This window comes from Antedon bifida, chromosome 1 (genome assembly GCF_963402885.1).
Source record: "Antedon bifida chromosome 1, ecAntBifi1.1, whole genome shotgun sequence".
Lineage (NCBI taxonomy): Eukaryota > Metazoa > Echinodermata > Crinoidea > Comatulida > Antedonidae > Antedon > Antedon bifida.
Window position 1 is genome coordinate 131,670 of NC_136226.1, and position 15,820 is coordinate 147,489.

At 33.5% G+C, this 15,820-nt stretch overlaps 1 protein-coding gene across 1 annotated transcript in view; it reads left to right on the forward strand.

The window, feature by feature from the left end:
* The first annotated feature begins 426 nt into the window (after window positions 1-426).
* The window catches only part of LOC144836145 (atrial natriuretic peptide receptor 1-like), a 165,954-nt gene continuing 150,560 nt past the window's right edge, over window positions 427-15,820 (forward strand). Inside the window, exon 1 of the mRNA XM_078691371.1 lies at window positions 427-1,418. Coding sequence (XP_078547497.1) covers window positions 689-1,418 — 730 coding nt within the window. The 5' untranslated portion in view covers window positions 427-688. The remainder of the gene's footprint in view (window positions 1,419-15,820) is intronic.

The following is a 15,820-nucleotide window of genomic DNA, read 5'->3' on the forward strand; positions in this document are numbered from 1 at the left end:
TGTAAAGCGAATGTAATAGTTAGAATCATAAAACCGATAACAATTGTGCTAATGACAAAGGCACTTTTCCTCGCCGCCGCATGAGATAGGCCTAAAGGAGATCAGAACCAGGTAAGCAGCGCCATGCATCCGTGGCTGGTACAATTCTTACTAACCGTGGTGTGAACTCGATTCTTTTTTAAACTTCCAGTCTACAACATCTTTTATTTTACATCAGTTTTCTTAAGTGCACGTTACTTCCGCAGTATGTCAGTATTTCACATGATTTTTGCTATCAATCAACGTTGAGGGCTCACTGTATAATGCCACAATGTCAGTTATTTCAGGATTGCTGAGTGCTGCTGGCTGATACCCTGCTGGAACGTCCCTCTATTGGATTGTTAAGGCATTCATTATCTTCAATTGGTCCACAGATGATTTTACCTCTATGAGAGAACTATCAATCTAAACTGAGATGCTATTTCTAAATCGTACTTGTTAATTTGGAATTTAATCATAGATCGGTGTTGTTTTTGCTTCTACCTATTACAGGTTAGTGTCTTGTGCTTCAGGAAATCTATTCATAAAGGCTTTACACTAAATTAATCGGAATACACTTTGGAACATACTAAACGCTAAACGGAATTAATACGCTTAAACGGATAAACACAACGTTTACTTTTACTTCATATTTCCTACGCGTATATTTATGATTTCTACATCTAAATTGAAAATGGATGTATATATTATCATATTGCTGATAGGCCTACCATCCGTATTGGCCACGGATATTCGAATAGGTGTTATCGCTCCTAATTCAACCAACTTCCCGTACTCGTTAAGGAACGTGATACCTGCCATCGACCTGGCTACTAAAAGTATGGAAAAGTATTTACCTGGATATAATGTTACTATTTTCAGTGAAGATTCTGCTTGCGATGCTAATGTTGGAGGCATTAAACTAATTGATTTGTACAGTAAAAATATGGATTTATATCTGGGACCTGTGTGCAGTTTGGTATGCTCTCGTGTTATACCGTTTGTAAACCACTGGAAACGACCATTAATAACACCGGCATGTGATTCCGTGTATTTTAACAACAAAACACAAAATCCGATGATTACGAGGAATTACCTCGTTGATACATCAAAGACAATTATGGCAATAGAAGCACTCCTTGATTTCAGAGAGTGGACAAACATATTTATATTAACACAAACGGATCCAAATTTTAACAAACCTCGCATATGTTATACTCTTACAGCGCCAATGTACACTTATTTTACAAACAGTGATGTGTACAATGTAGCCTACGAGCAATTTCACTACAACTTTTTGCACCCTGGGTTTGAATATACAGATAGCCAAACAAATGAAAGAAGTTTTGGCGAAGATGCTGTCATTAGAGTTTTGGAAATGTTACAACAAAGTGGAAGAAGTAAGTTTGATTTGTATTTTCGTAGTTGTCTTGCAATATCTGTTGTAATTTCAGGCGATGCGTACTTCATTCCTTTCGTCAATGAGTTTTAAAGAAAGCACGAATGGTTCATTCAATAGCAGTACGTTCATATAGGCCTAATTTTATTTTCATGACGTAACGATTAATCCTGTCTGGGTCTGGTGCGTAGGGCGGGCGGTGAATACGATAGGTTACTTTAATCTATTTGTCTTTGTAAATCTGAGCATTGTCTACAGTTGATACAAATAAGAGGGGACATACGTTATTAAAAGACTTTTGAGTGAGTCACTAGCATAATTGAACAATTGTGATTCCACATCGTCTAATATATTTGTGAGTATTATCCTTGGGAAATAGTAATGTAATGCCATTTAACAAGTGATCGTACGTTAGTTTTGAGTGACATATACAAGTATCGTACATCACAGGTTAAGTGCCCTATTTGAGTACCCGTATCAAAGTTAAAGTAGACATTTGAACAGCCCAACAAATTGGATAATATTGTCATGTTGACGGTGCGCGAGTTGTTTGTTTGGATGAAATGGTGAAATTCTGTTAATTACAATATGTTGGAATATAACTATAGGAATAAAATTTATTTTCTCATTCTTGCAAATCAAGTTATAAACCCCGATTTCGAGATACGCTCAAGCAATCTCTATTTTTTTTTAAATACCGAAATCTAAAATCAAAACACTATTTCTTCGTCATGCATCCTATATTTTACTGTGTATATATACAATATAGAGATGTTGAACATGGTTAGTAGTAGGCCTACATGAATAAAGATCACCAAGTCGACACAGAAAATGTATGTTAGTAGTAGGCCTACATGAATGATCACCATGTCGACACAGAAAATGTATGTTAGTAGTAGGCCTACATGAATAAAGATCACCATGTCGACACAGAAAATGTATATTAGTAGTAGGCCTACATGAATAAAGATCACCATGTCGACACAGAAAATGTATGTTAGTAGTAGGCCAACATGAATAAAGATCACCATGTCGACACAGAAAATGTATGTTAGTAGTAGGCCTACATGAATAAATACTATAATCCAACAATATTATCATTCAAAATAATCCCACCTCTTGCCCCTATTCTCTAGTTATTGTCTTTCTACATTAGTATTCCAGTCGGCGTTATGAAAAGCCATGAGTGCCAAATAATTTTACCAACCCTAGCAGGCAGTCTGGTATACAAACACAATCAATTTATACTAAACAATTTGATTAAAGGCTAATAAATTGTTTAGGTTTTAGTAAGAAATTCATGCCGTTCTACTGTAAGCAAATTGTAGAAGGCCTTTATGAATGTGTAATAGAGGCCTTTCATAACTATCATATGAGACGCCATTGTCGTTTTAGTATCGAGTACATTGTTTATGGCAACGATCTAGTCATATCCATTAATGTATGTACAATGTTCCTAAAACACACTTGTGTACCGGCCGTGTTCGTTTACACGTGCCCCTCGATCCATCATCAATATAGATCAGTATAATAGTTTATACAGTAAAGTGTAATTACATTTGAAGATCTGATGAGTCGTGTGTGTTGTGTTTATCATTCATCAATGTTCATCTTCGCCATTCATCCTACTTTACTGTGTTTACATTACCAGTGATTATTATATTGCATGTCATTATTTTAGCATCCGTAGATTCACAGTGATTTGTGTTTATATAGATAGACAAAAATAAAAGTTCAGATTTAAGTAAAGAGATAACGTGGGTAATAAGTATAGGTTCACAATGTTTCAGTCCATGTTCACGTAGTCATTGATAATACATTAGTAGGCTAAAACAACCAGAAGATGTGCTTAGCAAGTCCAGTTTATAGTAACATTCTTGTTGAAGTCATGTCTTTGTTTTATTGTCCAACAGCAGTTGTTTATTTCCACCGAAGTACGCTGTTTTTACATAACGTGCACGTTTTATGAATTCAGATAAACGGAACAGAGTGTTTCTAGAATGTAATAACTATGGTTGTTGATGTCTCTCTAGACTAGAGGACAGCGTGTATGTCAATGACAGTGTACGTGAACGGTCATAGATTGGCTTTTCTTAAGAAATCGCCAGATAAAATAAGTACACCATGTACATTAAAGTTACCGTATAAATAGGTCACGGTTGACTCAGTACGGATATATAATATTATATAATATAACGATATTGCATACCATGAAATACTTTTTTTAAATCAATTTCTGCTTCAGTGACAAACTTGAAGCGTTTTTTAAAATTGATTAAAAAAAAAATAGTCCTGAGGTTTTTGTGTATCTCCCTAGAATGATTCAATTTACTGGTATAGGCAATATGTGTAATATTAGGCCTATAAAATACCATAATATCAATTCCAAGAGAAATTACTGAAAAATGTAAAAACATAGAGATAAAAATTTGCTATTATAAAGCAATAACACTAATATCAAGAGTAGACACCTAATTATTCTACTGCTTATCGTGTAAAAACATTGTGAGCATTTGCTGCACCTGTGAGCATTCTGCCACCTGTCACAGTATAATCTATGCCCTCGTTTATGTTGGCATTATCATATCTTGCTACTTCACCAGTGACAAAACAATTATAAACGCATGCCCCTTCACAATGAATAATGCAGGTTCATCCTATCATAAATCAGATAGGTAACAATGCAAATAACATCAATGCATTACTACTGGGTATTCTAGTGTGAATATGCAACCGTCCGGATAGCACAACATTGGCATATTAAATCATACTTAAATATTTAAGACTACTCTACTTAAAGCTGAAACACACTAAAAATAGGAATACATCGAGGATGAATAATGTAGTCTACTATAAGAGACGTATAAGCAAAATAAGAACATTTGAACTGCACAAAAAATAAACTTCCGACTTAGTGGTTAAATCAAGTTGAATTTTCATATTCTGCAAGCCGACGCAATTCAATTATAAAAAAAAATCATTCAATAAAAAACGATGGGGAGGGAATAATTCCATTATGCTTATTAAAGCATTACTGTCTTAGCAGGGTTTTTTTTATCCGAGAACGTATCTGAACTAACATTGACAACTACTCCAGCAGCTGCCCAAATCCGCAAAATCCAGTTTGAACAATTGTTATATGTAGCAACAGTTGTTGATATTGTTTGTAAATCATTAGTACAATCCATAATGTAGCTTTAAATTATTTCAGTAAAAGGAAATTATGATTAATGCATAATAATGGAGTTCTCATTAATGGTAATATCCCTGAAATTAGTTACATACCCTTGTAATTCTACAGAGTATCAAGTTACTATGCCTAAAAATGCTTTCATTGCATCTTTAATTAAACCAATGTTACTAGTTAATGCATGTAATTATCAAAAACTGAAATCATTATACTATTGTAAATTACAAGGCTGTTAGGAAACCAGCAAGCAATGTATATATTTTTTCGTCCAGTTAAAATGCACTAGCATCGATGTTTCTGTATAGTTTATATTTTCATAGTTTAGTTAACATTTTATCTATCAGTGTGTGTGGCTCGATCAATCGTGTAAAAAATAGAAGACATCCGTCTTAATGGTTCTGTTTGTCCCATCTTTAAATCACTAAAGATATAAATCGGTTTTTTGTTTAAACCATTAGGGCTACAATAAATACCAAACACTATTTTGACTGATACCTCGTTTTCGTTTTATCCTTACGCTGTTAACATGTCGGTTAGTATAAATCTTGTAGATGATCGATTGTTATTGCAATTGTAAATTTTACTGACAGCTATGTCAAATCAACGTCCGCAAGTACCATTTCTTAAGAACAACTAATACTGTAACGTAAAACTTCCTGTGGATGACATGCTCTTAAAATTCAAGTTGCATTATTGATACATTGTGATCTCTGGCTCTTTTCTTTTGTTGAAGTCGTTTGTAATTACTGTTTAATGCCACTGTCATTCTACTTACGTTGTTGTAAAAATGCCTTTACTTTCATCCTAACATTTGTAAGGTTAGACATTAAGGATGTTAAAGTAGCCATCATCGATTTTAAAGTGTCTCATAAATAACTTGACGAGTTGTAGTTTGAATAATGAAAACAATATTTCTAATAGCACTCCCATCCTAAACTTTGTCCTCAATCTCCCATCCTAAACTTTGTCCTCAATCTCCCATCCTAAACTTTGTCCTCAATCTCCCATCATAAACTTTGTCCTCAATCTCCCATCCTAAACTTTGTCCTCAATCTCCCATCATAAACTTTGTCCTCAATCTCCCATCCTAAACTTTGTCTTCAATCTCCCATCATAAACTTTGTCCTCAATCTCCCATCATAAACTTTGTCCTCAATCTCCCATCCTAAACTTTGTCCTCAATCTCCCATCCTAAACTTTGTCCTCAATCTCCCATCATAAACTTTGTCCTCAATCTCCCATCATAAACTTTGTCCTCAATCTCCCATCCTAAACTTTGTCCTCAATCTCCCATCATAAACTTTGTCCTCAATCTCCCATCCTAAACTTTGTCCTCAATCCCCCATCCTAAACTTTGTCCTCAATCTCCCATCATAAACTTTGTCCTCAATCTCCCATCATAAACCTGCACGACCAATACGCGCGCAGTTCGTTCGGGTGGTAACATTTCAATCCCCGTCCCCATTCGGCTATTATTTACTTTATCTTTTATATTTATTTTATACTAAAATCTGTTTAATACCAATTTCTTTGCTACAGTTAAATACCACGTTTTGTATTCTCTAGATCACGATCAGATCATCATAGATTCACTAATTTTAGTATGCTCCGCTTAGTATAGGCCTATAAGTCATGGTATAAAGCAACTTAAGTTTCATCTTATTTCCAATGGTCTTGTGATACATCAGCATCAGTTAGATTATCGTCTTTATTTTTAATAGTCAGTCATCGTCTTTATTTCAGCAGCAATTCCATATTTTCATATTAGTTCATCAACTTAAAGTATCGTCACGGTCTTTATTTCAACAATGATATGTTTCCATATTAGTCCACATCAAAATTACGTAATGTAACGTCTTCATTTTAACAATTAGTTTTAATTCTGTACATCAACTTGGTATCATCTTTATTTCAAATGCAGCATGTTTCCATATAATTCCATCATCTTTAAACCCGAATGTTACGCATTTTGGATGTGTTTTCTACAATTTTCCTTCTTCTTTCTGCGCTTGTTCCTTCAAGCTGTGTCCTGTGATGTCTGTTACATTCTTATGTGTTTCATTTGAAATAAAGGATGATTTGACGATAATAACATAGTAGCATCAGGAAGTAACTCACGTTACTGTGTGATCGTATAACCATGACTTTATCATCGACATTGCTGTTGACAAAACCTGACATGTTTTCACCGAATACTCAAAACACAACGTACAGTACGGTACTTAGTTTACTGGTATTCTGTGCATTAAACACTTAAGGGTTTTCAAAACAACATCATTATGTGATATACCTGAAGCAATTAAATTGGTGTTTGCCATACGTTGCATATCAGGAAATTGAATTTGATACATCTTAAGTAATCAGGTTTTAGTGTACAATGCAATATACATATCATATAGTGATAAGAGTAGAGTGTATTAATGTTATTATTAATTATTACTTTTTTCTCAATAACTGATTTGATTACCAAAAATCACCATGTCATACAATAGCGTAAAACGAATTATTGATATAAGTTTATCAGCATAATGTGTTTACTGTGTTTATTCAACCTGTCGTAGCACATGTGACGTCACGTTGTCTAATCTTCCTCACTTTAGTTTCAGAGAGTCATTGTGCTGTGCGATTCTTATATCGAATGAACGCTTACATTGCAATATCTATATAAATCATCGATGCATTTAAACTGACTGAGTAAACAACTCGAGGAAGAGTAAATCTACATCAGAGATCAATTGTGGCTACATTCGACACGAAATTGTCAATAAATACGGCAATTATAGCCAGGTCGCTTTCCAGATCTCTCTAGTCTCTAGGTTGCGTATTCTAAACGTGAGTGTAATTTGCTCACTCACTTACATGTTTTCTCTCTGTCCAACATTCGCACGTTTGTGTTTATTCCACCTCTTAATGTATATTTGAACGTATAATAATACGCATCTGATAACAGTAGACAAACTTCTTAAAAACGATATGGTAAGCAACTTAGCATATTAGGAGGTTTTTCTTGATATTCAGCTCAATAAAACATCGGTTGTTCATTGAAGAATAGGCAAATCAAGAATATAACTTGAATGTTTTAGGAGAAACTAAAAACAGTAATCATGTTCTTAAAACCAATTTAATATTAATTGCTAATTAGTTTGCACAATATGATATTACGATACTATAGTTGGAGCCATTGTCTTGTTGCTGGTGTAAACTATATATGTGATTCACTTGAATAACAATTCGCGTTTACTGCATCTAATTGAAACTGAAATTAACTACATAAAACAGCGTATCGTAGTAATTAGCTGTAGTAAACAACCTTTTATATGTTGATTTTAAACAAATGACACAAACTATTGAAGGGTACCGTACCGACTTATTTGAATTTCGCTTAAGCTTCCCCCTGCCCAGCATTTTAATGTATTGTAAGTGTATGTTATGGTGTTGATATCAATGCTTGTCGAATAAATAAACAAAACACCGTTATAGTATCAACTCTCAACTAAGGTAATCTGTCGAACTTGAGACACAGACAATTAATCGATGGGGTATCATTCGATTTATTGTTGAGATTCTGTCAACAAAACGTTTCATAACGGTTATTCGGTCAGTTAAGATAAATTGGTGTGTCCGTTCAACATTTCGTATATCAATATCTTGCGTAAATAAATCGAAAATTAAGGGATACTGGTTACTGGTTACTATAGCATAATTGACATGCGCAGAACCTAATATTCGACTCTGCGCATATTTATTAAGGATTTCTAAAACATTGATTTATAACATTTGGCGTCCATTGCTTTAATATGAACTCAATTGGTTTAGACAAGGAGGACATTGGCATTCGTTCAAGCATATACGTATCAACACGAAGTTAGAGAATGGCAATGCCTTATATTGTCGATACAGTGTCATAAAGCGGAAAAGTAATTAGTGTAGTACGACTAAGGCTTCACATACGGTAATTAAGCGTTCTAACTGACCGAACAGGTATCTCCGTATATTTGAACCCATAGCCTGCATTTGTCTTTCAGTTCACATATTTCAGGTTCGATCTTGTGGTGTGTGAATATAATATAAGATATTAATTATAATAATAAGATTAAGGTGTAGCAAAAGTAGCCGAATTCAGTTAGAAACGGATTAGAGTTTTTCGATAGAGAGCATGCTAGCATGGATAATGTTTTAACCACATCATGTTGACCTAAGTACTGATGCGCCGCTGACTTCATTCCAAAAGAGACCCAATAACGTTAATAGATGAGATGCCTATAATTATACTTTCTGGACTTTTGGTGTTTTTAGTTGCGCGAACCCATCGGAATAATGTCCATCTCGTTTAAACAAACGGAATATTCTCCGTATGTCAGATTTGTGGTAGATATTTGACAGGAAACGATGCCAGCTTTAGCGATCGTAACAAAATTGTGTACATACTGAATTATCTTATCGATTCTCAAGTTTACAACTATTTTTTAATTCACAGCAAAAACGTCGACAGAAAACAGTTAATTAATGATGATTATACTTCATTTGTGGGGTTGATACAAACGGAATGAGAAAGGATACTATAAAGCAGAACATAAGTGGGTAACTAAAATTCAACCATGTTAAAGAATTTGGGACACATGACGAACTAGGAATTAGTGAAATTGCATTTCAGACTAATAATACATTTTGTTAATTCATCTCTATACCATAATAACAATCGGTCTACCATCATCAATTTAGATTTTTAATCGTAAAATTATTTAAATTAAATTGAATCTGAATGGCGTTAAGTTGATCCAGATGTCGACCTAGTGTGATCTATAGCTATTTTCATGCAGTAAGATAGGCGCTGTGACGATCTATTTGAATTTATAAGCATCTTCAGATTGATTGATTGAAAATGTTTTAGTCATAGGGTATCATAAGGTATTCAAATCGACAAGACGTAAACATATTAATAGTTTATCGCATAAGCAAGCCTCAACGCATATTAAATACAAGAATAAAGACGTTTACAAATAGTATGTTGATATTCTCTACATTAGGTGTAGTACATCCTAAATTAACTCCGTGCGTGTCTCTTTGCTGTAAATAACTTTCTTGTATAGATTTCAATTAAAGTTAAATGTCAACAATTCATTTCGTGTATGATAATCATACCTAATAGATGCTCAGTTGGTTAGACAGTGAAGGACTTTACTCCACTTGATGTCTGAAAATTACAATCAATAGGTGCTCAGCTGGATACATGTTGCCTAGAAATTAAGGGCATCGACTTAACTCCACGCCATGGTTGTACCTTCTGTTTAAAGGTTTATTGTAAAAAGCGGAGGTTAATTTGAACCCATTGGCCCCTGTTTAAAGATGTATTGTCCCCCTGAAAAAATAATTCTGAAAAAAAATTTTGTTGAATATTCCATTTTAATGTAACATAATAGTTATCAACTTTGACCAAAAATTAGATCGAAAAAAACTGTATTTACCTGAAAAAAATGTAATTTAAAGCAAAAAATTGTCAAATTGGCTGCCAGCCAATGGATTTTTGGTTTAATTTAACCATTTATTCTGTCATTTTACAATTGAGAACATATTTGTTTTCGTTTTTTTTTCTATGGAAGTGATTAACTTTATTAAAACTACAAAATAACATATTCAAAGTCTGATTTAATTAATCTTCATTTTTCATGTTTTTGGGGGACAATACATCTTTAACTGTATTGTAGATTTATGAATAAATCACATCACGACAGTCGTCGACAGTGTGTATGCATATATCATTGCTAATAGCGATTTATTACATTCATGATAATCGTTATGTATATTATCAGTTTGGAGATCGATACACGCTATAACGAAACATCTATAATTCAAATTTGTAATTTTATGTTCAGATGTGTGATGATAAACATAAATGATTATCAAGATAATATGACAATAAACAATGATAATGTTGATGGTGATCATCATTGTTGATATTATGGAGGCCCACTCACAGCTCTAATTAATCATTTGCGAAATCAAAATTAACCAGCATGTCGTCAAATCTAATAATTAGCAATTAAATATTCTTATATACAAATGTATCGGATCCCATATAGGCATATCTATACCTTTCATTAGACGCGTTTACAAATGTATCGGATCCCATATAGGCATATCTATACTTTTCATTAGACGCGTTTACAAATGTATCGGATCCCATATAGGCATATCTTTACCTTTCATTAGACGCGTTTACAAATGTATCGGATCGGTGCTTGGGCCGCCGCGAGAGAGAATTATTATACGTATTGGTTTTTGTAGTACAGCTTTTGATAACATAGTTGATTAAATTTTAAAATAACCACACTTTATTTTGAGTATCATGATACAACGCATACAGTAGGAATGTATAAACATCATAAACCTATCACAAGAGGGCGCGAATACGAATACTTCATGGAGAAATAAGTTAGGTAAACCTAACTTATTCTTTATATAATTGTTCATTATTTAACATCACTGTCTCTGGCGCCGTCTTCAGTTCGTTAAAAACAGAACAAGTGTGAATGCACGATGGATAATTGAATGTGGAAAGATTTCTATTTAAATTCTTCAATTAGACTCTTCTCTGATCGTTCTTAGATCGTAGTCGTCGAATAATGTTTTCTAATCTACATATCGCGGAACAACTGTAGTAATATTCCAAGAAGCATAGTTTGTTGTAAATAATGCTCATGAGATAAAAATCTTAAATGCTCTCTGCCTTCACTCGCCACTGTTTAACAAAGTAGTTGTTCCCTAACCTCTACTCACGTTTTACAATCATTAGTTTCTTTAAACATTATTCACAATTACCATCGGTCATTGTTCACCCGACCTTCACTCACAAAGCTATAACTATCACAATACATTTTATACAACACAATGTTTACAACTTCGAACGAAAGTAGGCCTAAAGGAAGATTCAAGTCCTGGAATCCAAACCAATTGGGTTCGGAAATATTAACGTAACAAATCAGAAAAATAATCTTCGCGGTAAAAACATTGACATTTTTTAACTACTATGTTGATGAAGGGAATATTTAGAAACAACGTTAGTGTTAGTTTTACCTGAAAAGACTTAGTACGCCAGAACGAGCAGTTGTACGGTGACGAAGTAGGGCGATTGTGAACACAGAGGGGATGATTGTATAAGTTATGATTGATAGTTTTAACACTGTATTGTACACATTATAAGAATTGTGTTTTATCGTGTCTATTTATGACCTCCTATGAATATCAATGCGCCATCATTCCTCTCTTTCTCACATTACTATTTGTTATATTCGAATAAAAATACGAATTATTGAATGATCAATGGCTCTTAAATTTCAAACATTTCTACAGGGGGCTCGTAAATTATTGAATATTATGTTCAATACTTTTAATCATCTTTCTAAATATTATTTCATTCTAGAAAATATATATTATGATGCTCTGATGAAAGGTCTAGCCTTTGCCCGAAAGCTCTGCTATTTTTTCTGGCTGTTTGACTTTTGATTCAGCTTTAACTTTTTGCTTATTTTATTTTGTATCTCCATTGAGATCCAGCCACCGATACTACCCACAGCGTTGTCATTATTTTCTGTAATTTGCCTTTGGATTTATATATAATATTATGATGAAAATACTAATTGAATACATAACCTGAACCATAATTATATCTAATTGTAAAATACTAATTAGGATTATAACTATCGTAGACTTAAACTAGAAGTACGAATTAACTTGCATTTTAGGTCTAACTATACCGTACTCAATGTAAAATACGAATTAAATATGGTAGGTTTATATATAAAGTAAATGTCTATTTACTTGGAATCATTATTAAACACTGTATGATATTTACCTCCGCCATAGGGGGTTATATTTTTGTCTGAGATATTTGAATGTGTATTTATCTGTTGGCAGGATAACGTCAAAACTAAATGACGGATCTTTACCAAATTTAATCAAAATATATATATGGTCACAGTCGACTCCATTAAATGTTGGGAGGGGTTGGGGGGCGTTCAATTTGTACCAGTGGCCGTATTCACCAATCACACTTAGCCTACTGTGAGATATCTCCCTTAAATATTAAGTATTAAGTATTTTCCTTAAATTGTATTCACTTAGATAGGAGATTTTTTTTAAATTCTAAGGGTAGTTAAGTGTTTCCCTTAGCCTAGTTTTTTTCCCTATATTTACTGATCGCCCTCGTTTGTACTGTACTCGTTTTAAATGCCAGCAACTGTTGTAACGCATAGATTCTACTTATTTCAGTAGTATAGATAACTATCAATTACTCTATAAATTAAATAAACAATTCAGACTATGGCCCGAAAAATAATTAAAATCATAGGCAATTGATGTTTTTATTTCCTGCTGTGTGCTAACACTATTATACTTCTCAGCTGCTGTACCTTACACAAGACAGTAGGCGGTGTCATGCCATTACATACATTCAATTCTGTAAATGATTAGCTTGGTTCTTACTAGGATGCAACGCAAGGACGTAAACGCAACGCAAGCGTATTGACCAATCCAAGCGACAGTTCGAAAAAGTCCATCGCTTGTGATTGGTCAACTCTATACGTTGCGTTCCTTTCTTATGTTGAGCCTCTAGTGGGAATCAAGCATTAAGCTTGGCGGGTTCCAATTTGGACGTAAAGCAATGACGTAATCGCGCATCCGAACCGCCGTTTGTGATTGGTCAAATCACTTGCGTTGCGCCTACAACTCGATACATTGTGTCCAAGTGGTAACTAAACATTTAAATATTGAATTTGTTTAATTTAACAACAGAGCAATAAATAAATTGCCGTTCTATACTTTGTATCAATTAAAGTGAGGCTCTTTTGAACAGTTTATATTGCAATCAACTTTGATGCCACTCAGATAGTATATCAACCCAGTGCTTGAACCTCAAATACAATCTCGGATATCAGTGAACTTACTCTGATATATTGAAGATGGCATGGTTTTAATACGGAATAATAACAAACAGTAATGATATATTCTAAAACAGCATAAAGTAGAGCAACATAAAAATGATGCTTTAGTACAGTTAGTCTAAAACTGTTACGAGGTTCTTCTCGTATGGCAAGAAGAGAAACTAAACAGCTTCCTCCCACAAGCACGGATGGAAGAACTAATTCAAATTGAATTAATTTTATTTATGTTTTTATACCAGAATGATGTGTCAACCATATTATTGTTAATGTTTAAATTATTAACAATCAGAAACTCGTGTTGGAAATATCTATTATCGTAATGCTCGTATACTCGTATACTGTACTGTTAATTTTAAAAAGTTGAAGAAAGAAACTAATTTTGAAATGTTGCTTTCATGTCAATGAGCTCATGTCTCATCGACCTTAACATTGTAATAAACGCTTTTGGTAAAACTTTTTTAAATTTGATGAATTTTTATAAGAAGTTTTTATTTTATCCAGAACCTTTGTTTTTATCATGCATGCCTTCTTCTATTAGGCTTGTTTGCTTAAACTAAAGCATTTTAATTGTACAAAATTATGGTAAAAATAATAATATTTTTTAATTTTCAATACAAATTAATCAAGCGATAGAATTAAAGAAATACATTGATATTGATTACAGTATTATAGAACTCTGAGTTGTCAAGATGACTGTAATCATTTATGCTCTATTGACCTCGAATAGATTATATTGCTTGGTAAAAGTTTGATGATGCAGATAGCATCTTACATTTTGAATAAAATCAATCTTTTGGTTCGTTTCGTTGAAGTTTATTTTACTAAGCACAATTAATAGAAGAATTTTGCATAATTGCCTTTAGTCATCAACAGCCTTGTGGGATTAGGTGCTCTTGTTTAATGTGCATCATATTAATCAATGACAATTTAACCAAAACCGTTTAATATGTTCATAATGTTTGATTTTTCTTCTCTTCTGTTTAGCGTACTACCTCGTGAAGTAAATATTAGCAGGTCTTACACCTTTGAGTAGGTACATCCATTCACACAACATTGCGTTATTTCATGAATGTCGACGTCGGTAGGCCTTTCATATCCCCATGCTGTACCTTACTAGGCCTATAACCATAACGATGTATCGAGGCCTGTGTCTCACCTCAACTCTTTTCAACCCAGTGTACATTCAACCCATCTTATAATTGTGATATCTATTTCCATCGAAATCGTCTTACAAAATATAGCACTTAAAAGTAAATTAGTTCTATGTGTTGTGTTGCAGTACTGTGAAGCATGAAATGAGGCGGCACCATATTTATGAACTTTGATCATAGGCTATTTAATGGTTTGTTGCATTCTACAGTTATTAATTCTTGATCGGTAAATGACGATCATACACTAATGTACTAGCTTTGTATGTTTACCACAAAAAGTAAATACAAAAATCTATTATATACACATTATTATAAGACAATTTAGGCCTATATACATAGGATTTACCTAATGGTTAATCGGTGGATGACAACCACATTTGAAAATAAAATCCTTTTGAATATGCCCCAAAATATGTGTTTATCAATAGCGTTATACAATATTGGAGAAACGTTATTTTCTGGTGGTTGGGAAAGATTGTTGTACTTTGTAGCCCTTGGCAGATTGTTTATTATACATACGTTTTAGCTATTAGACGATACAATACATGTTTTTTAAATTATCCATACAATGAGGTTATTTGTTGCGTTTCGACTCAGTAGCGTCTTTATATAATCAAATTATGTTTGTGTTATTCAACGATTGTGCTTCATCAATTCAATTAATAACCGTATTTTTAAATAGTGGCTATACAATTTCATTTAAAGGGTTCCTAAGTGCCGAACGTTTATAATTAAACTGTGTAACAGATACATTGAACAATTGACTTATTTATTATAGTTCTGTATCTCTCCTGTTGTGTAGGCAACGGTTTGGTTTATATCAAATGGGTCGTTAATTATTGTTCCTCTTCTAGATAACGATTTTATGGTTATATTGGTTGTTATATCTAAAATGCATATTTCCTCGTTTATTTACAGCGAAATAGAGCGTGCATTAATGAGGTTTGATTAGGTTCTCAATCCTTCCCCAATTGGAGATTCCATGATAAAGCTCTAAACGCAGGGACGTAAACGCAATGAAATTCAAGTATGACCAATCACGTCACGATTAATCATCTTGCCGCCTGTGATTGGTCAACTCACTTGCGTTGTGCTTACGTTCTAGCTTTAAGCCCGGCGCACA